Below are 18,021 nucleotides of genomic sequence, written 5' to 3'. Positions count from 1 at the left end.
CAGCGATATCTCGGATGCAGCCAAGGCATTCTGCATGTGTCATTTTCTGCCTGTCTGGATACCATTTCCCTTTTGCATTGTCATTTGCTGCTGCATTCATGTTCCATTTTTTCTAATGTCCTGCGGCGTTTCTGCTTTCATGTTTCATATGTTTCCTTGCCATCTTTTTCTGGTTCGAATCGATTGGTGGAAGGATAATGACTGTGGTCATTAGAATATAGATACCGAGTTTTTATCTTGGATCCGATGCAGAGGGACAGGACTCTCCTGTGCTAACCTCAAATTCATAATAGATCATACAATCATATCTATTTATTCTGAATATACAAACTCAATTCGTTCATCAAAACGTAGGTATCTCATGAACTCTTACCGTAGTACTTCGCATAACTAGCATCGAAAGTCGCCTCATCAACCGCAAACTGGCGAATATAATCCCTCTCGAGATCATGCGTCCTCCGTCCAAGAAGCACAAGACTATGCAACGGAGCACCCATCTCCACCTCCGCCAACTCCGTCAAAGTACCAACAACAAGCCTCTGATCCGGCGCACCAACTCTCGCAGCACCCATAGCAAGACGATCAGGCGCACAGATACCCTCCTTCCGATCCTCCTCCACCTCCAACATCTGCTGCGCACACTGCGCGACAGTCATATAACGCGGCGGCTCGTAGATTCTCCGACCACGAGCAAGATTCTCCATCGACTGCTCCTTAACCTTGATATCAAGCAGAACGAGCGTGTGCAACCCAATCTGCGCATTCTCGGCTATGCGGTCGTAGAATGAGGCCGGGCGCCAATTGTCCAGGAAGAACACCATGCTGACAGTTTGGCCGAAGTTGTAAAGCTGGAGACCTGTGCAGCCGATTCCGGACATGATGGAGGCATTGGGGACGACATTGGTTTTGATGTTGAGTTCGCGGGCGCGGAGGACGAGATCAGTGTGGGTTGTTGCGCTGGGTTTGTTAGCCTATAAGACGCATATAACAGTATTTCGTTCGACATACCCGAATGGATCACCGACGACTAGGAATGCGATGTCGACTTTGTCTGCATCTGCTAGGATCTCATCGCTGCCACTTTCTACTAGTTCGCGGTCGGCCTCGATAACAGGTCGGCCATAAAATGCTTCCTAATCGAATCATTAGTGCTGCTTTGGATTTAGAACCGAGTATACTTACAAGCTTCGACTTGTCCACTAGAAGAATAGCAGTGTATGCCTCTAGATAAACACGCTCGGCACGCTTAACAATCTCCAGTCCGCGGACAGTGATATCAGTCTCATCGGCGAGACCGAGACCCACAAGGTGCAACATTTTGTAAGATGGGAATTTAAGATCAATTGAGGATATTCAATTATGCCCCCCCGTTTTTGAAATAATTCGTGCCCCGCGGCAGATTCAATCACCGCCTTCCAATGCGGCGGAAATGAATCTCCGAGATCCGACTATCGTCGCTATCGACCACCTTCCGTCCCTAGATAACCTCGTCATCACCACTGCATACTGATTGTCGCGTAGGGGGGATCTTGTCGCGGGCATTGTCCATCATATTCAAGTCTGCTTTCAGTTTCCGCCAATTGTTTTGTCACTGTGAGATTGAGTTGCGCTTTCGTCGCAAGGTTACCGCTGTCGCAAACCGGCGCCATGTCCGATCGTCAGCCAAAGTATCGACAGGAGATTCAGCAGGTTAGTACTTCCCCTTCATGACCTCATTTACTGTGTCGGTTTGTCTTCGATCTCTTGGTTGTCTTCGAGATTTGATTATGGGGGTTTTGGTCTGGAGTATTCGGCGCATTCGAATATGTCCAAGCGGCGCCCTGGATGCGACAGCAGGAAGGGAATATTATACAAGACAGGATATCTTGTATTGTATGCAAATATGTCGCCAGTGTGAATGCTGTATCTTGGGTCAAAGATGGGCCTTTCATGCTCATGAATTGCGGAATTGGGGAGTGGTATAGAAATGGGGATGTACCGTGAATGACGGAATGAATTGCTTCAAGAGGATATTCCCGCTTATCGATAAGCGAAGCTTCAGACCTCAAAGGAGATTGCATTCCCATTGACTTTCTCGTCACCTTTCATCTTCATTCATGTCTCCCACCCGATCTATTGATCCTACACGTTGAAGCCTTTTCAACAGTCTGATTCTGCTTTGGAACATATTGCCGGTTTCAGCATCATACGATCGTATTTGACCACTTCCTTTCTGCCCTCGTCAAAATGGAGGCTAGCCAATCTGATCCTCGTCTTGTCCAAATTTCCCCCGAGGACATCGAGGCTGCATCCTCAGACCTGTTCACAGAAGATTCATCCTCTTTTCTCCAGGGTGGTTATCTTCGGGGTTTTCAGCAACGCTCAGAGCATTATGACTACGACGCAGACCTGGAATCTGCAGCTGAGATCGAACCCCGGGCTCGACGAAAGCGTACGAGAGCTCCTGCCCTAGTTTGCCATGACTCACCATCTGAGGACAACAATTCAGTCACTACACCTTCTTCCTCTGGATTGTCTTTTTGCCTTGGAGATTTGAATATCATTGCAGACGACCCAAGTGATGCGGATGATCAGGCCATCGATAGTACCTCGGAGTCTGATCACCCCCATTCAACAGAAGAAGACAACCAAGAGATTGACGCCACAGTTACGATTGAGCCAAGCTTTAGCGAGTCGATTATTGACTTTTTTTGCAAGATGATGTTCGTATCTGGAGAAACTGCTGAACCTTCAATCGACACAACCACCCTGATCGAAGATATCACCCGTCAGCAAGTCCTGGAAATCGTAAGTTGCCCTACCAGGGCTTTTATTTTTCTGCTAATACTGGTACAGTTGGGCCGCAGCACTCAACTGGCTACTCGTCGAGGATCACGCTCTATCTCAACTGACGATCTTATTTTTCTGATTCGCCACGACAAAGCCAAGGTCTCTCGTCTCCGTACTTTCCTGTCTTGGAAGGACGTCCGCAAGAATGTCAAGGACTCTGACGACAAGGGCGGTGCCGATGCTGCTGACTTTGCCGCTGCTGACGACGCGGCTGGTGTCGTTGCAGGCCCGCAGGATGTAGCCGCTAAGCCTAAGAACAAGCGCGCCAAGGTCGGACTTGCGTGGGACGTTCATAGCTACTTCTCGGTACAGATTCCTGAGCGTGATGATGAAGAGGATGAGGAGGAGGAGGAACAGAACTACGCGACCCTCCAGCGTCTGGCTGCAGCCGATGAGCGCACCAAACACATGACGCGAGAGGAGTATGTCTTCTGGTCCGAATGCCGCCAAGCATCGTTCACCTACCGCAAGAGCAAGCGTTTCCGCGAGTGGGCCGGGTTCGGTATCGTAACCGAGTCCAAGCCAAACGACGACATTGTCGACATCCTCGGATTCCTGACCTTCGAGATTGTGCAGACTCTGACCGAAGAGGCGCTGAAGGTCAAAGAACGTGAGGATCACGAGAAGAACCGCGGCGGCTCTGAGACCACCGGCGAGAACGCAAAGAAGCGCAAGCGCGAAACTAGCCTCTTTGACCCTCCTGAGGAAGGTCACACGCCAATTGAGCCCCGTCATATCCGGGAGGCCTACCGCAAGCTCCAGGCGACACCGCAGAAGGCTGTGGCTATGCTACTTCACAATGGCCGTGTGCCTGCCCGTTTGCCCCTTCGATTGGTCAGTATCACTTGATTATTTTGCTTACATATAGCTGACATTCCTATTAGATCTAATCGAAGGCTTGATTTTTTTTTTTTTTTTTTTTTTGCATGCGTGTGGGGGCGTTCACATGATACCCATTGTTTTTCGGTCTCTATTTGCAGTTTTAGCCCAAGGCCTCTCAGATGCGCGTTACAAATACAACCACTGTTGTGATTTCATAAGTTTTCCAGTAAGCTGTAGAACATCGCGTTCGTGATGATTATAAACTAATTTCGGATCTGTTTACTTTAGCTGCGAACTTGACTTCCTCGCTAGTATTGATACCTGACAGACCTCCATATCAAAATCCGTCTACTTCCTGAAGCAGAACAGATAACCACTTCGAGTAGTTGTTATAAGAGCTCCATTCTCAAAGATTATCTGGCAGTCATTGATATACTACACCATCACTAACACTTTGTTTAGACTCCGTCATGAGAACGGACTCCAAGTTGATTGGTGCCGATCCTTCTTGCTACCGTACAGGCACTCTAATCATAATTCCACAAAGGAGTAATCGAGAAAGCCTGCACCCCAGTCGAAAAGGTCAAACAAGTCCCAACATTGTCAGGAGTATAAGTTGCCACCGCATCGCCTGAGCAATCCTCAGCCGCAAAGGCCACAATCTCCCAGCCCTCATTATCGATCGATTTGCCACACGCCCAGGTATACTCCACACCAAGATTGAGGTAGTAGCAGTCTGTGGGGTCGTTCATGGTGATATAGGCACCGATAGCGGAGCAGGTGTTATTTAAGCTGCTTAATTCCAGCTCGACTTCGAAATCGGTTGGTACTGCGTAGGAGGAGTTGCTGGGGATTGAGGTGATGGCGCCTGTTAGGTTTGATAGGAGGTGACCATCGTAGTTTGCGATGTATGTCTCTGGGAGAAGTTAATATGTATGTATTAGGACCTTTGGTTCTAGACTTACCCAGGTTTAAGGTGGTCGTTCCATCCTCTGATGAGTAGGTTCCATCACAATAGCATTGCAGGGTGGATCCGCTGTCAATGAGTTCACAGTCTTCACAGGAGTCCCAATAAGCGCCGCTACATATGAGTGTTAGTTATAGAACTAGAACTAATCGAGAGGAAGGCGGGCTGTGAACAAGTGGCTTACTCGACTTTCCACTAAGATATATTTGTTAACAAGGGATGACGGAAAGAGATAGAACGTCATTCAACATACGGCAAGTTTTCCCTGGGTATTTTCTATCTTATTAGGAAGGTACACACTGCTCGAGATTTCACCGGTGCCATCATCCGTGGGGCAGGTTCCGATCAGCCACGCATCAATGAGGGTTAGATCCGTGCATTCAGTGGAATATCCCGCCTGAACGAATGATCCACCAAGTCCAGCGACGAGAAGAGCAGCATTCAAGTACTTCATGATAGCAAGGCGCCAAGATTGATATGGAAGAGAATATGTGTATGTAGGTTTGGTTTTAGGCACCTGGGGTGAATTTCATGTCTTATATGTCCTCAGCACTTGAGTGATACAACCTTATCAATCCACAAGTACAGGTACTTCTTCTGCCCAGGTGCCTAATTGAATCCTGCCAAAACCTAGAATTAAGCCTCCCTCGGCACTTACATACGAAAACGTATATTCCAATACTTTCGAGTAAGCCCTAGGCCAATTCAAGAACCGCTAATGTCAAGAACTAAGCTAGTCAGGGGCTAGGCTTACCTCTAACCTTAATAGAGGCTGACGTGCATCGGCGATGCAACGCTCGAGGTCATTTGATTACGCAGCTCCAAGCTTGGCTATACTCTTCTCAGAATGGGTAGTTGTACCGTCAGTGTGTAATCCATCCTGAGTAGTAGGGCTTGGCTTTTATACTTTCTCATTAGATACAATGTTTATTTCATATTTCTCCATGTTTCATATTTCTCCATGTTTCTCAGTTCTTCATGTCCTTTCTGCTTTTGTATATACTAGGTGTACTGGGTGAATGTGGATTTTAATCCGGAAAAGCCGGGAGACTTGACATACTATTGAATTTGTTGCATGAGGCTATTTAGTATGCACCAATAGGATAGATGGTTTCATAGTCTAGACTCAAGAACCCCGCTAAAAGCAAAGGTAAGCACTACGTGTATATTGGCATAGGTGGATTTTCTTGTCATTCTGTTTTTGTCACGGATAATGCATGTCCCATTTCTTGTGTACAGGCTGTTTGGCCGTTCCTTCAGAGTAATCCCTTAAGCACTTGAGCTCACATGAAAATATATCAGATTAGATGGCCAAAGCAAGACCTGACGTAATTAAAGTCAACTCAAGGTCTAGGGCTGGTAGTAATCCAGCCTCATGTGTTTTCATACAGTTATATGTATATAATGAAAATATACGTATATGATTTCCTGTCCCATTCAATTCTACTTCCGTATTAGTAGTGCCCACCTCCTGTCGCGCTTTTCTGCTTACTTTTGCCATCATCGCAAATCACCAGCAACTCGGAGCGAATAGCCGTAAGTAATTCTCTACAGATGTAATGGGCTATACAGATAGGAAGAGAATTAGAGGCATTGCACAAGAAGGGACGGACTCACCTTGATCTCGAATTCTCAAATAGTGTTTCGGACGCCAAGGGAAATGCCTTCTTTATAAATATTACACGTGGAAATGGCTCTCACCGGTGATGAACATTTTCATTGGGCAAAACAGGAAAGTCCCCACCGACGAGCTGTTTGGCGTACGGATCGCTACAGATTGTTAGGCTTATCGGCAACTACTCTCGATCATGACCAAGGGAGTGGCCATGCAGGCGAATCATTGCGAATTATGACTGGATTTCTAACAATAGCAAATCCGAAGCTCGCATCGTGTTACGTGACACTCTTGCAATGCTAGAAGAGAATAAGCTGTAATGAGCACATTCAAATAATTTTCATAGGCCCTGCGGCGAATCCAGGAGGTGGAGAGAAATATGGTACGTAGTTACCCCTCTGGTAATTAGAACCCTAGCCGAATATCTGTTCAAAGTCTATGTTATTTCATGACACTATTGCGTTTCCTATGCTTCAAGAGCCAGAGAAAACATCTGGATTAGATACATCGAGTGAGCTAACATTCTTATTAATGCGATATTATTCCTGATGTGTCCGACGCCCTATACAATCATTAGCATAAATTCCAGATGGAGGGGAAAATAATCATACATTCAGCCAGCTCCTCCATACTTAACTCCCGGATAGAGTTGACAGGAGGGACAGTCCCTTGCACAACTCCCTTAACGGTATCAACTGCTCTACCGATGACTCCCTTCCGCGCAGCAACGTGCGTCGCCAGCTTGGCTTCCAGCTTGATCACGCCAATGCGCGGATCAGAGGGCCCACCATCGTGTACGCCATCGCCCATATCGCCCAACCAGGCTTTCAGTGCTGGCGAGTAGTATTTTTGCACTGTAGCCGCGTCGGCGACGACGCTTGCTGTGCCGGAGATGGAAGCCCAGGCGCCGGAAATTGGGTCTAGGAAGGACATGTTGGTTTCTTGGGGGTGGGCGGTTAGGTCCATTGTTTTGCCGGAGAAGAGGTTTGTGTGGAAGATGAGGTCGATGCCGCCGTGTTCCTAGTTGAATTGTTAGATTGTGTTTTGGAAAGGAGGTATAGAGGATTACCTGTGCAGCCAAAGCCATGCATCGCGAAGCTAGAAAGTCACCCTCCGATTGCTTTGTCGTCAACATGCCAAACTTGACTTCCGAAATAAAAGCGGCTAGGTCTTCAATCTTCTGTGGAAGAGGAGGATCTTCGAAGTTCTGCGTCTTATACGGATCCACGGCATGTTGGCCGGTGCTGGTGTTGATAGAGGGGGCGGCAGACATGGTTAATTAATTGATGAACTGAGAAATGATTTGTGAATTAAATTTGCCTTAAGGGGATTATATAGCTTCTGGGCTCCGGAGGTGTTTGCATTGGAATCTGGGCAACGTCGTTGTGACGTCAATGACGATGATCAGGATCGGATCGATCGAGTTGCAACAACACAACCTGCTGCCTTACATCATCATACATGTTTCAAGGGTTAATTAGAACGAACCTGTTCCTTGTAATAATTTCGTTTCAAAGACAAATAAGGTTTCCTGGTTCTTCCACTAGACTAAAAGTCTGTTTATTCAGCTTATAGTATGCACAAGCCATCACATTCAAATAGTACACATCATAATAAGCCGGGTAATATCAGGGCTGCAGCTTGTATGGAAGTGCTATTTGAGATTTATTACAGCTCTCATTTGCATTGCCTTGAAATATTAAGGACGCCAAGTTCTTGTGCCCTTCCAGCGTTAATAGCATACCTGGCTGATTGATGCAACGTCTTTGGTCTGACTATTGGAAACATAAAGCATTACAGGGGATGATAGTTAACACAAGGACATTTTAACGCTTCCATGCCACAGCACATGGCCAAGAATTAAAGGACAAGTCCATCGGTGAGCCATTGTAGACACTAGCTCGACTAGTAGTATATACTGGACGCTACTACACTACCACATCTACTTGGGGAAGTATGAGCTGGCCATATAAGCCTTATAGTCCACTATAGTACTATCATGTAACCAATTTGCTTGTGAAATCCATATTCTTTCTACTCCCACCAAGTACTACTCAAGCAATCAAAAACAACTCCCCCAAATACCCCAGACTCTTGATGGTCATTCTAGCGTATTCTGCAATGATCTGTTCTGGGGTTTGCCATGAGGAAGACGAAGAAAATCGACCAGCCCACGAAATGCACGTGCGGATGTGATCCCACGACGGAATTTTGATATTCTTGCCCGTGGTAATCTCGCCACTCGCCAGGCTAGTGGTGAAGATGCCGTCGAGGCGGAAGAAGCACGCGACTAGGAAAAGAGAATCCATTTTCTTCGGGCATACCCGAAGAAAACCCAGTAGCGTGCGGAGTCTGCTACTGCGAACACCATCCGCTGAATTAAGAATTCGTATCCACACACCTGGCGCTGTTGCATGAGATAGAAAAGCGAACTCTGTGTTCTTGTATCTTGGTGTTTTTGTGCAATTGCGGCTGTGGTAGTGCCAGCTCATTGCAGCACACAATGTAAAATTGACCGCCACATCAACACCAGAAGCGTTCGATGACTCAATATTGGTGTAATCCAATGTAGATGAGGAAGTGGACGCAAAGCGGAGGAGCTCTTGCAGCCAAGTCTCTGCAAGCCACGCATGAGCAAGCTGCGCATCTAGTCTCTTTGCCAAGTAATGGCGTGCTGTCGTATGAACAAAATGGAGCGTATCGAGTCGCTCATCATACGCTACCATACTGTGGCAAACGTGTAGAATCAGAGTTAGATTGATGTCATCCGCATATAGGCTTGCGGATTGCGTTCTCTGTTCAATCACTCGCTTCATGCAGTTCAGCCTGATTGGATATTCTGTGAAGGTAAAGAGCTCCAAGACAGCGCAAGCCAAAATGCGTTTGGATCCCCGTTGCCGATTGACACGGTCCCAGAGGCTACGATATAAAGATTTGAGACCTGTAGGGAATTTATCAATAAGAGACACCATCTCGTCATACGTTGTTGCATGGACAAGCTCGTCGAGCTGCAACTGTACCCATAGAATCCTGCATCTGGGTCACAAGAATTGCTTCTCTGACCTTCGTCGAGATAAGACACCTACATTCCTCGAGAACGCTGTACGAGAAAATGGAGCAGGTATTCCTTAGTTTCAGAGCTAATATCTCGTCCAAACAGACTCATTTGACTGTTCTTTCCTATCCTTGTAATAACTAAGTTGCGAATGTCATCCTCATTGTCAGATGGGCAAATTCTCAAGTGGTGATGTCTATCAAGGTGACTGATCTCTGGAGAATCGCGAATTGAGATTGCAACTTTGCAATGGGCTGCACCTTTGGCGAAGAGATGGCTTATTGCATCCAGGAACCGCCCTTGTTCATGAGGCTCGATTTCTTCATGCCCATCGATGATCAAATATATCCGCTTATATTGCTCAGTGGCAGCGCAGAACAGGGACCAGACTTCGTCGTACTGAATGGATTCGTGGTCAAGACCTCGAAAGGCCCAATTATCGTATTTCTCCTCGATAGTGTTAAAGCCAAGGGGCAACTGGGCAAGGAGTTGATGCAAGAAGGTTAACATAATAGAAACAGGCGCTGAGAGAGTGTGTCGTTCAAGCAATAGAAGTAATTTAGGATCTGTGTGTTATCTTCGTCTATGCGCTGCGTAATTCGCTCGATAGCCGTAGATCTAATTGGTTATTAGCCATGTATACTTTTCACCCGGGGTTACTCACACAATTGATTTCTTTCCGAAGCCAGCTATGATTATGTTATGGGCGCGTTCTCACGACTATATCCGTGGAAGGACTTACGAGGACCATGAAGCCAGAAGAGTGCTGAATTTGGCGTATTTCTCCATTTTTCAAATTCAGGTCTGGATAATAGCCAGGCGCTGGTCCCGGGGATGATGACTTGACGAATTCGGTGATGAGTCCGAGTATTTGGAGAAGAAGAGAGCCATGCGAGAGTTTCCAGTCTCCGTTTCTGCGCAAAATCTTGTCCTTTATTGATATGATTACGCATAATTTGTCAGTCAATTTGTACCCAACATGTTTCGATGTGCTAGACCTACCTGGATGAAGATGAATCTGACCAGATTTCACCCCAACCTGAATCCCATTTATATTTACCCCGGAAAAGTTTACCGACAGCATTGCAGAATCAGCTCATATTATGGTATGCTCGTTGTCAAAAAAGTTTGTAATAACAAGTCATGTGCCCAAGTGAGGGGTATCTCAGCCTCATTTGCTGGTTTTCGAGTGCTAAGCGCTGCAAACAGTCGAGAGGCCGAGTCGATTAGCAGCGATTTGGTGAGCAACCAAATCAGCACTGTAAAAAATTAATGCTTGACTTGCGGGGATTGGTGGAGGAGGTCAAAGACTTAAGTGGCTTTAAAACTACCTGGCAGGTGATGGGGGATATAAGGCAGAGGCTAGTAAAAAAGGGCTAGTACACCCCCTGTCCATAAGTTTGGGGTCGCTCATATAATAAGTTTTCTACCATTTTACTAACCGCATACTTTAATTAAATTGTAATACATCAACGAATCACAATTTGTTGACGCACTTTAAATATGATAGAGACAATGGTATCCCGCTGCTATCGTATCTTTGATATTTTGTGTAAAAACTATCAGCCCGACGTACTACCTCCATACGCCCCGGGAATGACCGAAATAGACTATCAATAGCATTTCGATTAACCGCCACGCTTTCTTCAACAGGTCATATAATTTAGTCCACGCTACTAGCGATCCACTAGTATAACGGACATCTGGACGCAGCTTGAGAACTACATGTTTGAAAAGACCCTGATAGGGTTTAATCGGGCTTAGATCTAGAGAGTGTGGTGGCTATTCTATAGTATAGATACTATAGGATACTAGAAAGTCCTAAGTAGGCAGTCATAATTGATGAGCGTATAATATCGGATAATTTGCCCCCTTGGGATCGATTTCCGGTAATGATGGTGCCAAAGGTACGCATGGTGGTGTTATTATGATTTATTAAAAGTACAACTTTTTAGGTGATTTAGAAAATTAAAAAGTGACCGCAAAGTTTGGGACCCCGTTGTATGATCTGCGAGACTAGTCAGCAGTTGCACCCTTGAATATATGTATTGCTATAAAAATTTACCTTCTAAGTAGCACCCACGATACTTTAATCAAAAATGCAAGAATAACAACAATAACCGCTGCATCCGATCAAGTCAGTAATGAAGTTTACACGGTACTTGAGCATGATTTATACACGAACCTTCTCGCATCAATAAACCAACGTACTCAATCCGTTTTCGTGTCCGAGCTCTCTTCAACCAGGATGGCACTAGATCTGTTCGACAAGTCTGACCCTCCACCACCCAGCAACCACCAGGTACACGCCGACATTCAAGATGCCACCGGCGACGTTCCATAATTTGGCGAACTCGTTCATTGCAAAAGGATTCATCGGTGCGAAATGAGCATTTCTCCATTGGACATTCAAGCTTCCGCTCGAATCGCTCGACGAGCCATTCGACTTTTAGGTGTACACCTGTATAGACCATGTCGTAGAAATAGCGACTAGTGTGTTTTAAAGCCAAAGCATCCGGGTATGAGAGGAAGGAGGTTATTTGCATATGGATTTCCGAAGGGAGATCTAATAAAAGCACTCCCGTGGGGGTAGACTGTGTTGAGATTTGCATTTTGTTTTGTGAATGGAAACCTATATTGGAATTACCGGGACTGGACTTTGAATATATATACATGTAGTTACAACACGGCTGCCTGTTTCAGCCACGTTGGTTGCTTACCGTAGTAGGTTAGTCAAAGGAAGTTACTTCGGTTAGATAGTGAGGTTACTTTTGAAGGTTGCCTGAGGTTAGAGGCTGCAATAAAAGACAATAAACTCACCACGTGATAGGTAATCATCTAAAATTATTAGCTATAGATTGAATTCAATGTTATTCATCATGAAATAATAAATAATATAGAATGATTCAGATACCAACATAATCCTACTGAACAGGAACCTTGGAAATGCCGAGGACGATATTCGCTTACATAACACCGCCACGGACCTCAAATAACTAAGAAGCTTAAACCTCCACACTTCATCCTTACAAGACCAACCCAACCAACCCACAAGCATGTCAGACGTCGTTACCAAATCCTGGGATCGCGAAGCCTACACCAAAAAGGCCGCCGACGAAGAAGCAAAGCGCAAAGCAGAAGGCAAAGCCCGCTACGAAGCCAAACTCCTCGGCAAGAAATACCATGCCCCAGTCGACTACAGCTCCCTGGAGGCTACAACAGCCCGCAGCAGCCGACTAGATGTGGCGTCCATGGTGGGAAAAACGACCATCGTGCCGGCGGGGTCAGCGATCGGAAAACGTGGACGTGGAGCGGGATTCTACTGCGCGGACTGTGATCTTACATTCAAGGACAATATTCAACTTGTGGAGCACTACAATAGCAAGCAGCATTTGATTGCGACTGGGCAGAGTGGGGATGTGATGCGCGCTTCGGTTGGAGAGGTGCGGGAGAGGCTGAGGATGTTGATGCATCGGAAGAGGGTTCGGGAGGAAGAGGAGAGGAAGGCGTGGCAGTTGGATCTTGGGGAGCGCTTGCGGGAGCGGGAGGAGATTGAGGCGAAGGAGAGGGAGGAACGGAGGCGCAAGCGGAATGAGAAGCGTCGGAAGGGTGGTGATGGTGTTAAGAAGGAAGATGATGGCTGGGAAGGTCGATTGGGGATTATCGCCTGATGACTGAGATTCAAAATTGGAATCGTGGATACGGGCTACTTATGATACCCATGGCGTTTCAGGCTCATCTTTATCTTGGTTTTTTACTCAATATCGGATTCGTGGGGAATTATTTCCATTGCATTATTTAGAAATGTGACAATATTCATGATAACCTCCCGAAGACGCCAGTTCCAACCTAAAACAAATGACCAAACACCAAGGAAACGCGTATGCTCGTTTAATCAATACACTCGATGGCCTCGAGGCGTTGCATGCCTCGACTGCCCTCTTTCTCGAACTGGCTGACGAGCCGCTCGCATTCACGCTTGAGCCGCTCCTCACCGTTCTTCGCATTCCACTTAATCCATTCCTCCACCGTCATCTTCTTCTCTGGACTAGTCAGTCCTCGCTTGAATAATCCGGAGAGATCGGCATTCTCCTTGTCACTGGAATCGCCAAACAGAACTTCATCAATGTCTACTGGGGTCCAAGGATGACCGGAAGCCGGGAAACCGCCGTTGAAATTGTGTTTAGATGGTGACGGCGTGGCTGCTGCCCGGGGGGTCCGATCCTGCGGCTCTGCTGGTGGAGCAGCTGGACGGGATGTTGATGGCCGAGACGACGGAGGTCGGTTCTCTGCATCAGAGGATTGAGGGGACATTGACGGTGTGTGCTGGTGGGCTGGCAGGGGTGACATAGATTGCCTAGATGCTTGAGATGCCCTTCGGAAGCGTCCTCGGGAGTCTTGTGATTTCGTGATAGACTCGGTGAGATGATCCTCCTGGGGAATGTCGCTGAATCGTTTGGCCGTCTTGGGTGGCACGGGTGTCCGCTGTTTAGTCGGCTCTGGAGAAGATTCTGCAGGTACAAGCATCTCAAGTTGGTCAGGTAGATCATCTGGAGTTCCCCACTCTTCATCTACGGATGGAGACATAGGTTGTTCCTCTGAAATAGGTTCTTCAACAGTCTCTACCACCGGCTCAGGGGAGGGAGATGGCTCCTTCTTTTTGGACTTTTTGGATTTCTTTGCCTTGTCTTCCTTCTTCGAAGATTTTTTAGTCACAGGCTTCTCGGGCGTGTGCACTTCCGGCTCAGCTTCCGGCTCAGGTTGGAGCTCTGGTTCGGGTTCAGCTTGAGGTTCAGGCTGAGGTTCGGGTTCGCGCTCGGATTTGCGCTCTTGGCTGATGATTTCAACCGACACGAATGACGCGTGTTGCTCTTCCATAAGTTGGTCATCAGGCGTGACTTTGTTGTCAGACTCTCGAGATTTCGGGGTCTTTGACTTGCTCTCTTCCTTCTTGGTCTTCTTTGTTCCCTTCTTCTTACCCTTGACGGCCTTAGCCTTGGGAGCTGGTTCAGCTAGCTCCTCTGTCACGTCCATAGTATCGACAGCGGGCTCGGCACTGGCTTCAGGTTGCTCTTCGCGGCTGGAATCTTCCAACTCCCGTGCTGGCTCAGTCGCCTTGGCAGCCTTGGTCTTCTTGCTCGTTTTGGTCTTCTTAGCACGGGGGGCGGGCTCAACCTCAGGTTCCGGTTCGGGCTCGGGCTCTGGCTCTATCGGTGGTTCAGGTTCGACAGGCTCCGGTTCATCCGCCTCGAGACCTGCCTCAATAGCAGCATCTAATTCCGAGTCGCGTGGTAGGCGAGATTTGGAAGTGGATTTGGACGCGACCGAGGCATCGGAAGCCTTATGGCCCTTGCTAGTCTTCTTCGATCCCTTACGACTCTTCTTGGGCTCTTCTTGAGCTTCATCAATCGGAGCTGCATCTGGCATCTCATACTCAGCCTCACTATAAGCCTGAGAGACGCTGCTGCTTCGGGTTCTCGTGTTTCGGCGTTTGCTGGGTGGTTCAATCGACAGCTCAGGCTCAGCCAGAGGCTCGGATTCATCCCGCGCCATTTCCTCACTGACTCTCTTCTTTCCTCGGCCTGTGCGTTTGATCTTAGGGGCTTCGGGCTCCGGCTCGGGTTCAACACTGTCAATCTCCATCTGACTGTCGGCCTCAACTTCCTCTTTCTTATTTTTGGATTTTCCCTTGCCCTTGGCTCCTTTCTTCGTGGGTTTAGGTTTGGCGCTAGTCTGTGAAATGATGCTTTGGTCCATCGATTCATCGTCCATATCTGGGGCTTCAGATGTAGTGGTGCCGACGGATTGAGTCGAGAGACGAGACGATGCCTTGGAAACGCGTGGATTTTTTAATTTCGATCCTTTGCCTTTCTTTCCGGGGGGCTGTGCAAACACGAAGAAGGAGCACTCGGATGAGCGGCGGTAGTGTTCCTCACTAGGAAGGTGTCAGTTCTCGTCTGTAACGGGTAGGAATTATCGAGACTTACAATGGATCATCTGTAGGCTCCCAACCATCCAAGGAAAGCTTGCAGTAGGCGCAGCTGGCCAAATCGTCACTCTCTTCCGTTGGGCAGAAATACCATCCGCCTTCGACCATCTATCATTTCCATCAGCAAGGGCTCAAATGAAGAGACCAACTTCAAATACCTTCTCAGATTGGCAGATCCAACCGGGTTTCTCATCGTGAGGCCACGCTGATCCAAACGTTGCCAATCGCGCTTGTGTGATGCGATCGCTAGTAGGGTCCTCGATAGCAGAGGGATTAGAGCTGTTTTGCTGGATATCCATGGTAATCGCCCATCCACAGTCCGGGGAATGCTTGAGATGCTCTGTAATTGGGTTGTCTTCCTCCTCCCATCCATCTAATGCGCGGCCGCACTCGAAACATGTTGTGTTGTCAGGGTTGCTTTCATATGGTTTGTAAAAGAAGCCCGCTTGCGCCAACTAAAACAATTCACGTTAAATAGAACGAGATATTCCGGAACATGAAATTTACCTCTGTAGGTGAGGGCTTTGAATGAGGCCATGCGATAAATCTGGGGCCTTTAACGCCTGAAGATCTCCGCTTCTCGGGCTTGAGGACGACGTCGAAGCTGGCCAGACGGGCCGAGAATGTGTCCATTTCCGATCCCATATTGTAAGTGTTTGGATACAACTCAGTCGGTCCTCAGTCCCAAGTTGGGAATCAAAAGCCGGTGCTGGTTGTCGAGGCCGCGGGGTTGTCGATGTTTTGCGGTCTGGTCTGTTTACATCCGTCGATAACGTTTCGCATAACAACGCGATTTCACGTGATGTATTATGTCATCGCTTCCGACGTCAGACTCACGGAAATAGTTGGAATTTATTGTTGAACCAGCGTGGGACTGATTTAACCCATCTGCTCTTTCCATTGACTTCTCTCACTCAATTGTATGATCAGGCGCTGTGATACTTCTTGATCTATTTTGAGCCGTGTGCTCCGCTCCTTATCCGAACCGCGATGCGATCAGCCGTACGGAACCCCAAGTTGATCGAAATAAATGCCAGGCAACGATGATGCTAATCCTCCTTTTTCTAGATTATTTCCCGGGGTAGCGCCCCCAGCTTCCTCTCCCGCCCTCATTCTCGTTACTCGACTCTCCCGAGGTTGCCCGCTTCAGGTCGTTGTTTCGCAATCGATTCCCGCTCGAATCTAGACTCTCCTTTGATCCGATCTGCGAATGCCAGTTCCTCACCAATATTATACAATGCATCCTCATCTTCTTCGTCCGCTTCGTTCTCTACTTCATCTTCGTTGTCCGACACCGACTGGGACTATAATCCGAACCTCCAAATCTCCAATTTCTCCGAGCTTCCATCGAAGGACTTTGGGGTCAACCAACACATGATCATCAATCAGGAATTCAAAGAAGCCCTGCGACAGATTCTGTGGCAATTCAAGGCACCCATCCGGTATGCGTTCGCCTACGGATCTGGGGTCTTTGCGCAGAATGGCAGTGCAGATTCCTCCACGCCAACCCATCCATCGGCGCCGGCCGCCATCAAAAAGATGCAGCAGGGGCCGGGGAAGATGATCGACTTCATCTTTGGCGTATCTTACTCTCAGCATTGGCATGCACTGAACCTCAACCAGCACCGTGATCACTATTCTGGCTTGGGCTCCCTCGGTTCATATGCAGTTTCCCAGGTCCAGGACCGATTTGGGGCGGGCGTCTATTTCAATACTCATATTACAGTAAGTGGAACGTTGATTAAATATGGCGTTGTGAATTTGGATACGCTGTGCCAAGACCTTACCCGATGGGATACCTTATACCTTGCCGGACGCTTGCAAAAGCCTGTCAAGATCCTCCGCGACCATCCCAAGGTGCGATTGGCCAATCAGATGAATCTCTTGTCCGCTTTACGAGTGGCTCTGCTTCTACTTCCCGAGCGATTTAGCGAGTTTGAACTCTACAGCACCATCGCGGGTATCAGTTACATGGGCGACTTGCGTATGGTGCTACCGGCAGAGGACCCAGGAAAGGTGCGCAATATTGTTTCCGGACAGATGACACACTTCCGTCGTCTATATGCTCCTCTCATCAACAATATGCCCAATGTCTCTTTCCAGGACTCGCGCTGCAGCCAGACTAATTGGATCGACGACCCGGATGCTATCATGGGGATGGCGCAGGATATGGACCCGATCCGCCGCGGAAACATGGTTCGCCGTCTTCCAGAAGCGTTCCGCGAAAAGCTGTACTTCCAATACCAGGGCCGCTACGCGATCCCCCGCGCGGAGTTTAACAAGATGATGGCGGAAAACAATGAATCACAGGAGATCGTCCGCCGACCACAGGGAGGTCCCTTTGAGCGCCGCATTGCTAGTGATGAGAAACTGCAAGAGGAGGTGTCAACGTCAATCATGAAGACGATCCGATGGCCAAGCACAATTCAAACCATCAAGGGCCCCTTGACTGCTGGTTTTGCGAAGACCTATCAGTATATCAAAGAGAAGCGCGAGAAGCACAAAAAGTCCCAGTCAGTTGCCAGGGCGGCAGCTACGAAGGCTGACTCAAAGAAAGAGTAACCGAAACCTTCAATGTTGGACATTGTGGTGGGTCATTGGTAGACCGGCATTCGTGGGGCGTTGGCATTGGCATTGGCTTCAATATTGTATCCAGCATTGTGCATCTGCAAAATCCACATTGCATAAGAGATTGCTCTCAAGCTATAGAATTATTAGGTGTACATACAACACTCAACCGGAAT

The 18,021-nt window shown here is 47.8% G+C and overlaps 9 protein-coding genes across 9 annotated transcripts; 3 read left to right on the top strand and 6 right to left on the bottom strand.

Moving 5' to 3' along the window:
• Window positions 1-359: 359 nt before the first annotated feature.
• dph5 (diphthine synthase) lies at window positions 360-1,317 on the bottom strand (the record flags this gene model as incomplete). The annotated part of the gene is made up of 3 exons (XM_057143939.1): window positions 360-957; window positions 1,009-1,133; window positions 1,183-1,317. 3 exons carry the CDS (start codon window positions 1,315-1,317, stop codon window positions 360-362), a joined length of 858 nt encoding a protein of 285 aa, XP_056993227.1.
• A 909-nt stretch (window positions 1,318-2,226) lies between these two features.
• Window positions 2,227-3,719, top strand: N7520_010004 (transcriptional regulator SPT3; the record flags this gene model as incomplete). The annotated part of the gene is made up of 3 exons (XM_057143938.1): window positions 2,227-2,787; window positions 2,836-3,663; window positions 3,714-3,719. The coding sequence occupies 3 exons, from the start codon at window positions 2,227-2,229 to the stop codon at window positions 3,717-3,719; spliced, it is 1,395 nt and encodes a 464-aa protein (XP_056993226.1).
• Window positions 3,720-4,178: 459 nt separating this feature from the next.
• On the bottom strand, window positions 4,179-5,072 carry N7520_010003 (uncharacterized protein; the record flags this gene model as incomplete). Its single annotated transcript, XM_057143937.1, has 4 exons — window positions 4,179-4,567; window positions 4,617-4,732; window positions 4,803-4,813; window positions 4,872-5,072. The coding sequence occupies 4 exons, from the start codon at window positions 5,070-5,072 to the stop codon at window positions 4,179-4,181; spliced, it is 717 nt and encodes a 238-aa protein (XP_056993225.1).
• Window positions 5,073-6,772: 1,700 nt separating this feature from the next.
• On the bottom strand, window positions 6,773-7,506 carry N7520_010002 (blue light-inducible protein Bli-3; the record flags this gene model as incomplete). Its single annotated transcript, XM_057143936.1, has 3 exons — window positions 6,773-6,795; window positions 6,845-7,253; window positions 7,303-7,506. The coding sequence occupies 3 exons, from the start codon at window positions 7,504-7,506 to the stop codon at window positions 6,773-6,775; spliced, it is 636 nt and encodes a 211-aa protein (XP_056993224.1).
• A 781-nt stretch (window positions 7,507-8,287) lies between these two features.
• On the bottom strand, window positions 8,288-10,077 carry N7520_010001 (uncharacterized protein; the record flags this gene model as incomplete). Its single annotated transcript, XM_057143935.1, has 4 exons — window positions 8,288-9,263; window positions 9,320-9,765; window positions 9,953-9,977; window positions 10,031-10,077. The coding sequence occupies 4 exons, from the start codon at window positions 10,075-10,077 to the stop codon at window positions 8,288-8,290; spliced, it is 1,494 nt and encodes a 497-aa protein (XP_056993223.1).
• Window positions 10,078-11,256: 1,179 nt separating this feature from the next.
• Window positions 11,257-11,900, bottom strand: N7520_010000 (uncharacterized protein; the record flags this gene model as incomplete). The annotated part of the gene is made up of 3 exons (XM_057143934.1): window positions 11,257-11,296; window positions 11,354-11,411; window positions 11,474-11,900. 3 exons carry the CDS (start codon window positions 11,898-11,900, stop codon window positions 11,257-11,259), a joined length of 525 nt encoding a protein of 174 aa, XP_056993222.1.
• Window positions 11,901-12,344: 444 nt separating this feature from the next.
• On the top strand, window positions 12,345-12,959 carry N7520_009999 (U4/U6-U5 snRNP complex subunit SNU23; the record flags this gene model as incomplete). Its single annotated transcript, XM_057143933.1, has 1 exon — window positions 12,345-12,959. One exon carries the CDS (start codon window positions 12,345-12,347, stop codon window positions 12,957-12,959), a length of 615 nt encoding a protein of 204 aa, XP_056993221.1.
• Window positions 12,960-13,179: 220 nt separating this feature from the next.
• N7520_009998 (baculoviral IAP repeat-containing protein) lies at window positions 13,180-15,922 on the bottom strand (the record flags this gene model as incomplete). Its single annotated transcript, XM_057143932.1, has 4 exons — window positions 13,180-15,223; window positions 15,276-15,385; window positions 15,436-15,732; window positions 15,785-15,922. 4 exons carry the CDS (start codon window positions 15,920-15,922, stop codon window positions 13,180-13,182), a joined length of 2,589 nt encoding a protein of 862 aa, XP_056993220.1.
• A 345-nt stretch (window positions 15,923-16,267) lies between these two features.
• N7520_009997 (phosphatidate cytidylyltransferase) lies at window positions 16,268-17,839 on the top strand (the record flags this gene model as incomplete). The annotated part of the gene is made up of 2 exons (XM_057143931.1): window positions 16,268-16,279; window positions 16,346-17,839. The coding sequence occupies 2 exons, from the start codon at window positions 16,268-16,270 to the stop codon at window positions 17,837-17,839; spliced, it is 1,506 nt and encodes a 501-aa protein (XP_056993219.1).
• Between the last annotated feature and the right edge of the window lie 182 nt (window positions 17,840-18,021).

This window comes from Penicillium odoratum, assembly GCF_028828045.1.
Source record: "Penicillium odoratum strain IBT 22623 chromosome Unknown utg000006l_segment0_segment0, whole genome shotgun sequence".
Taxonomy (NCBI): domain Eukaryota; kingdom Fungi; phylum Ascomycota; class Eurotiomycetes; order Eurotiales; family Aspergillaceae; genus Penicillium; species Penicillium odoratum.
This window is presented reverse-complemented; position numbering and strand designations above follow the sequence as displayed.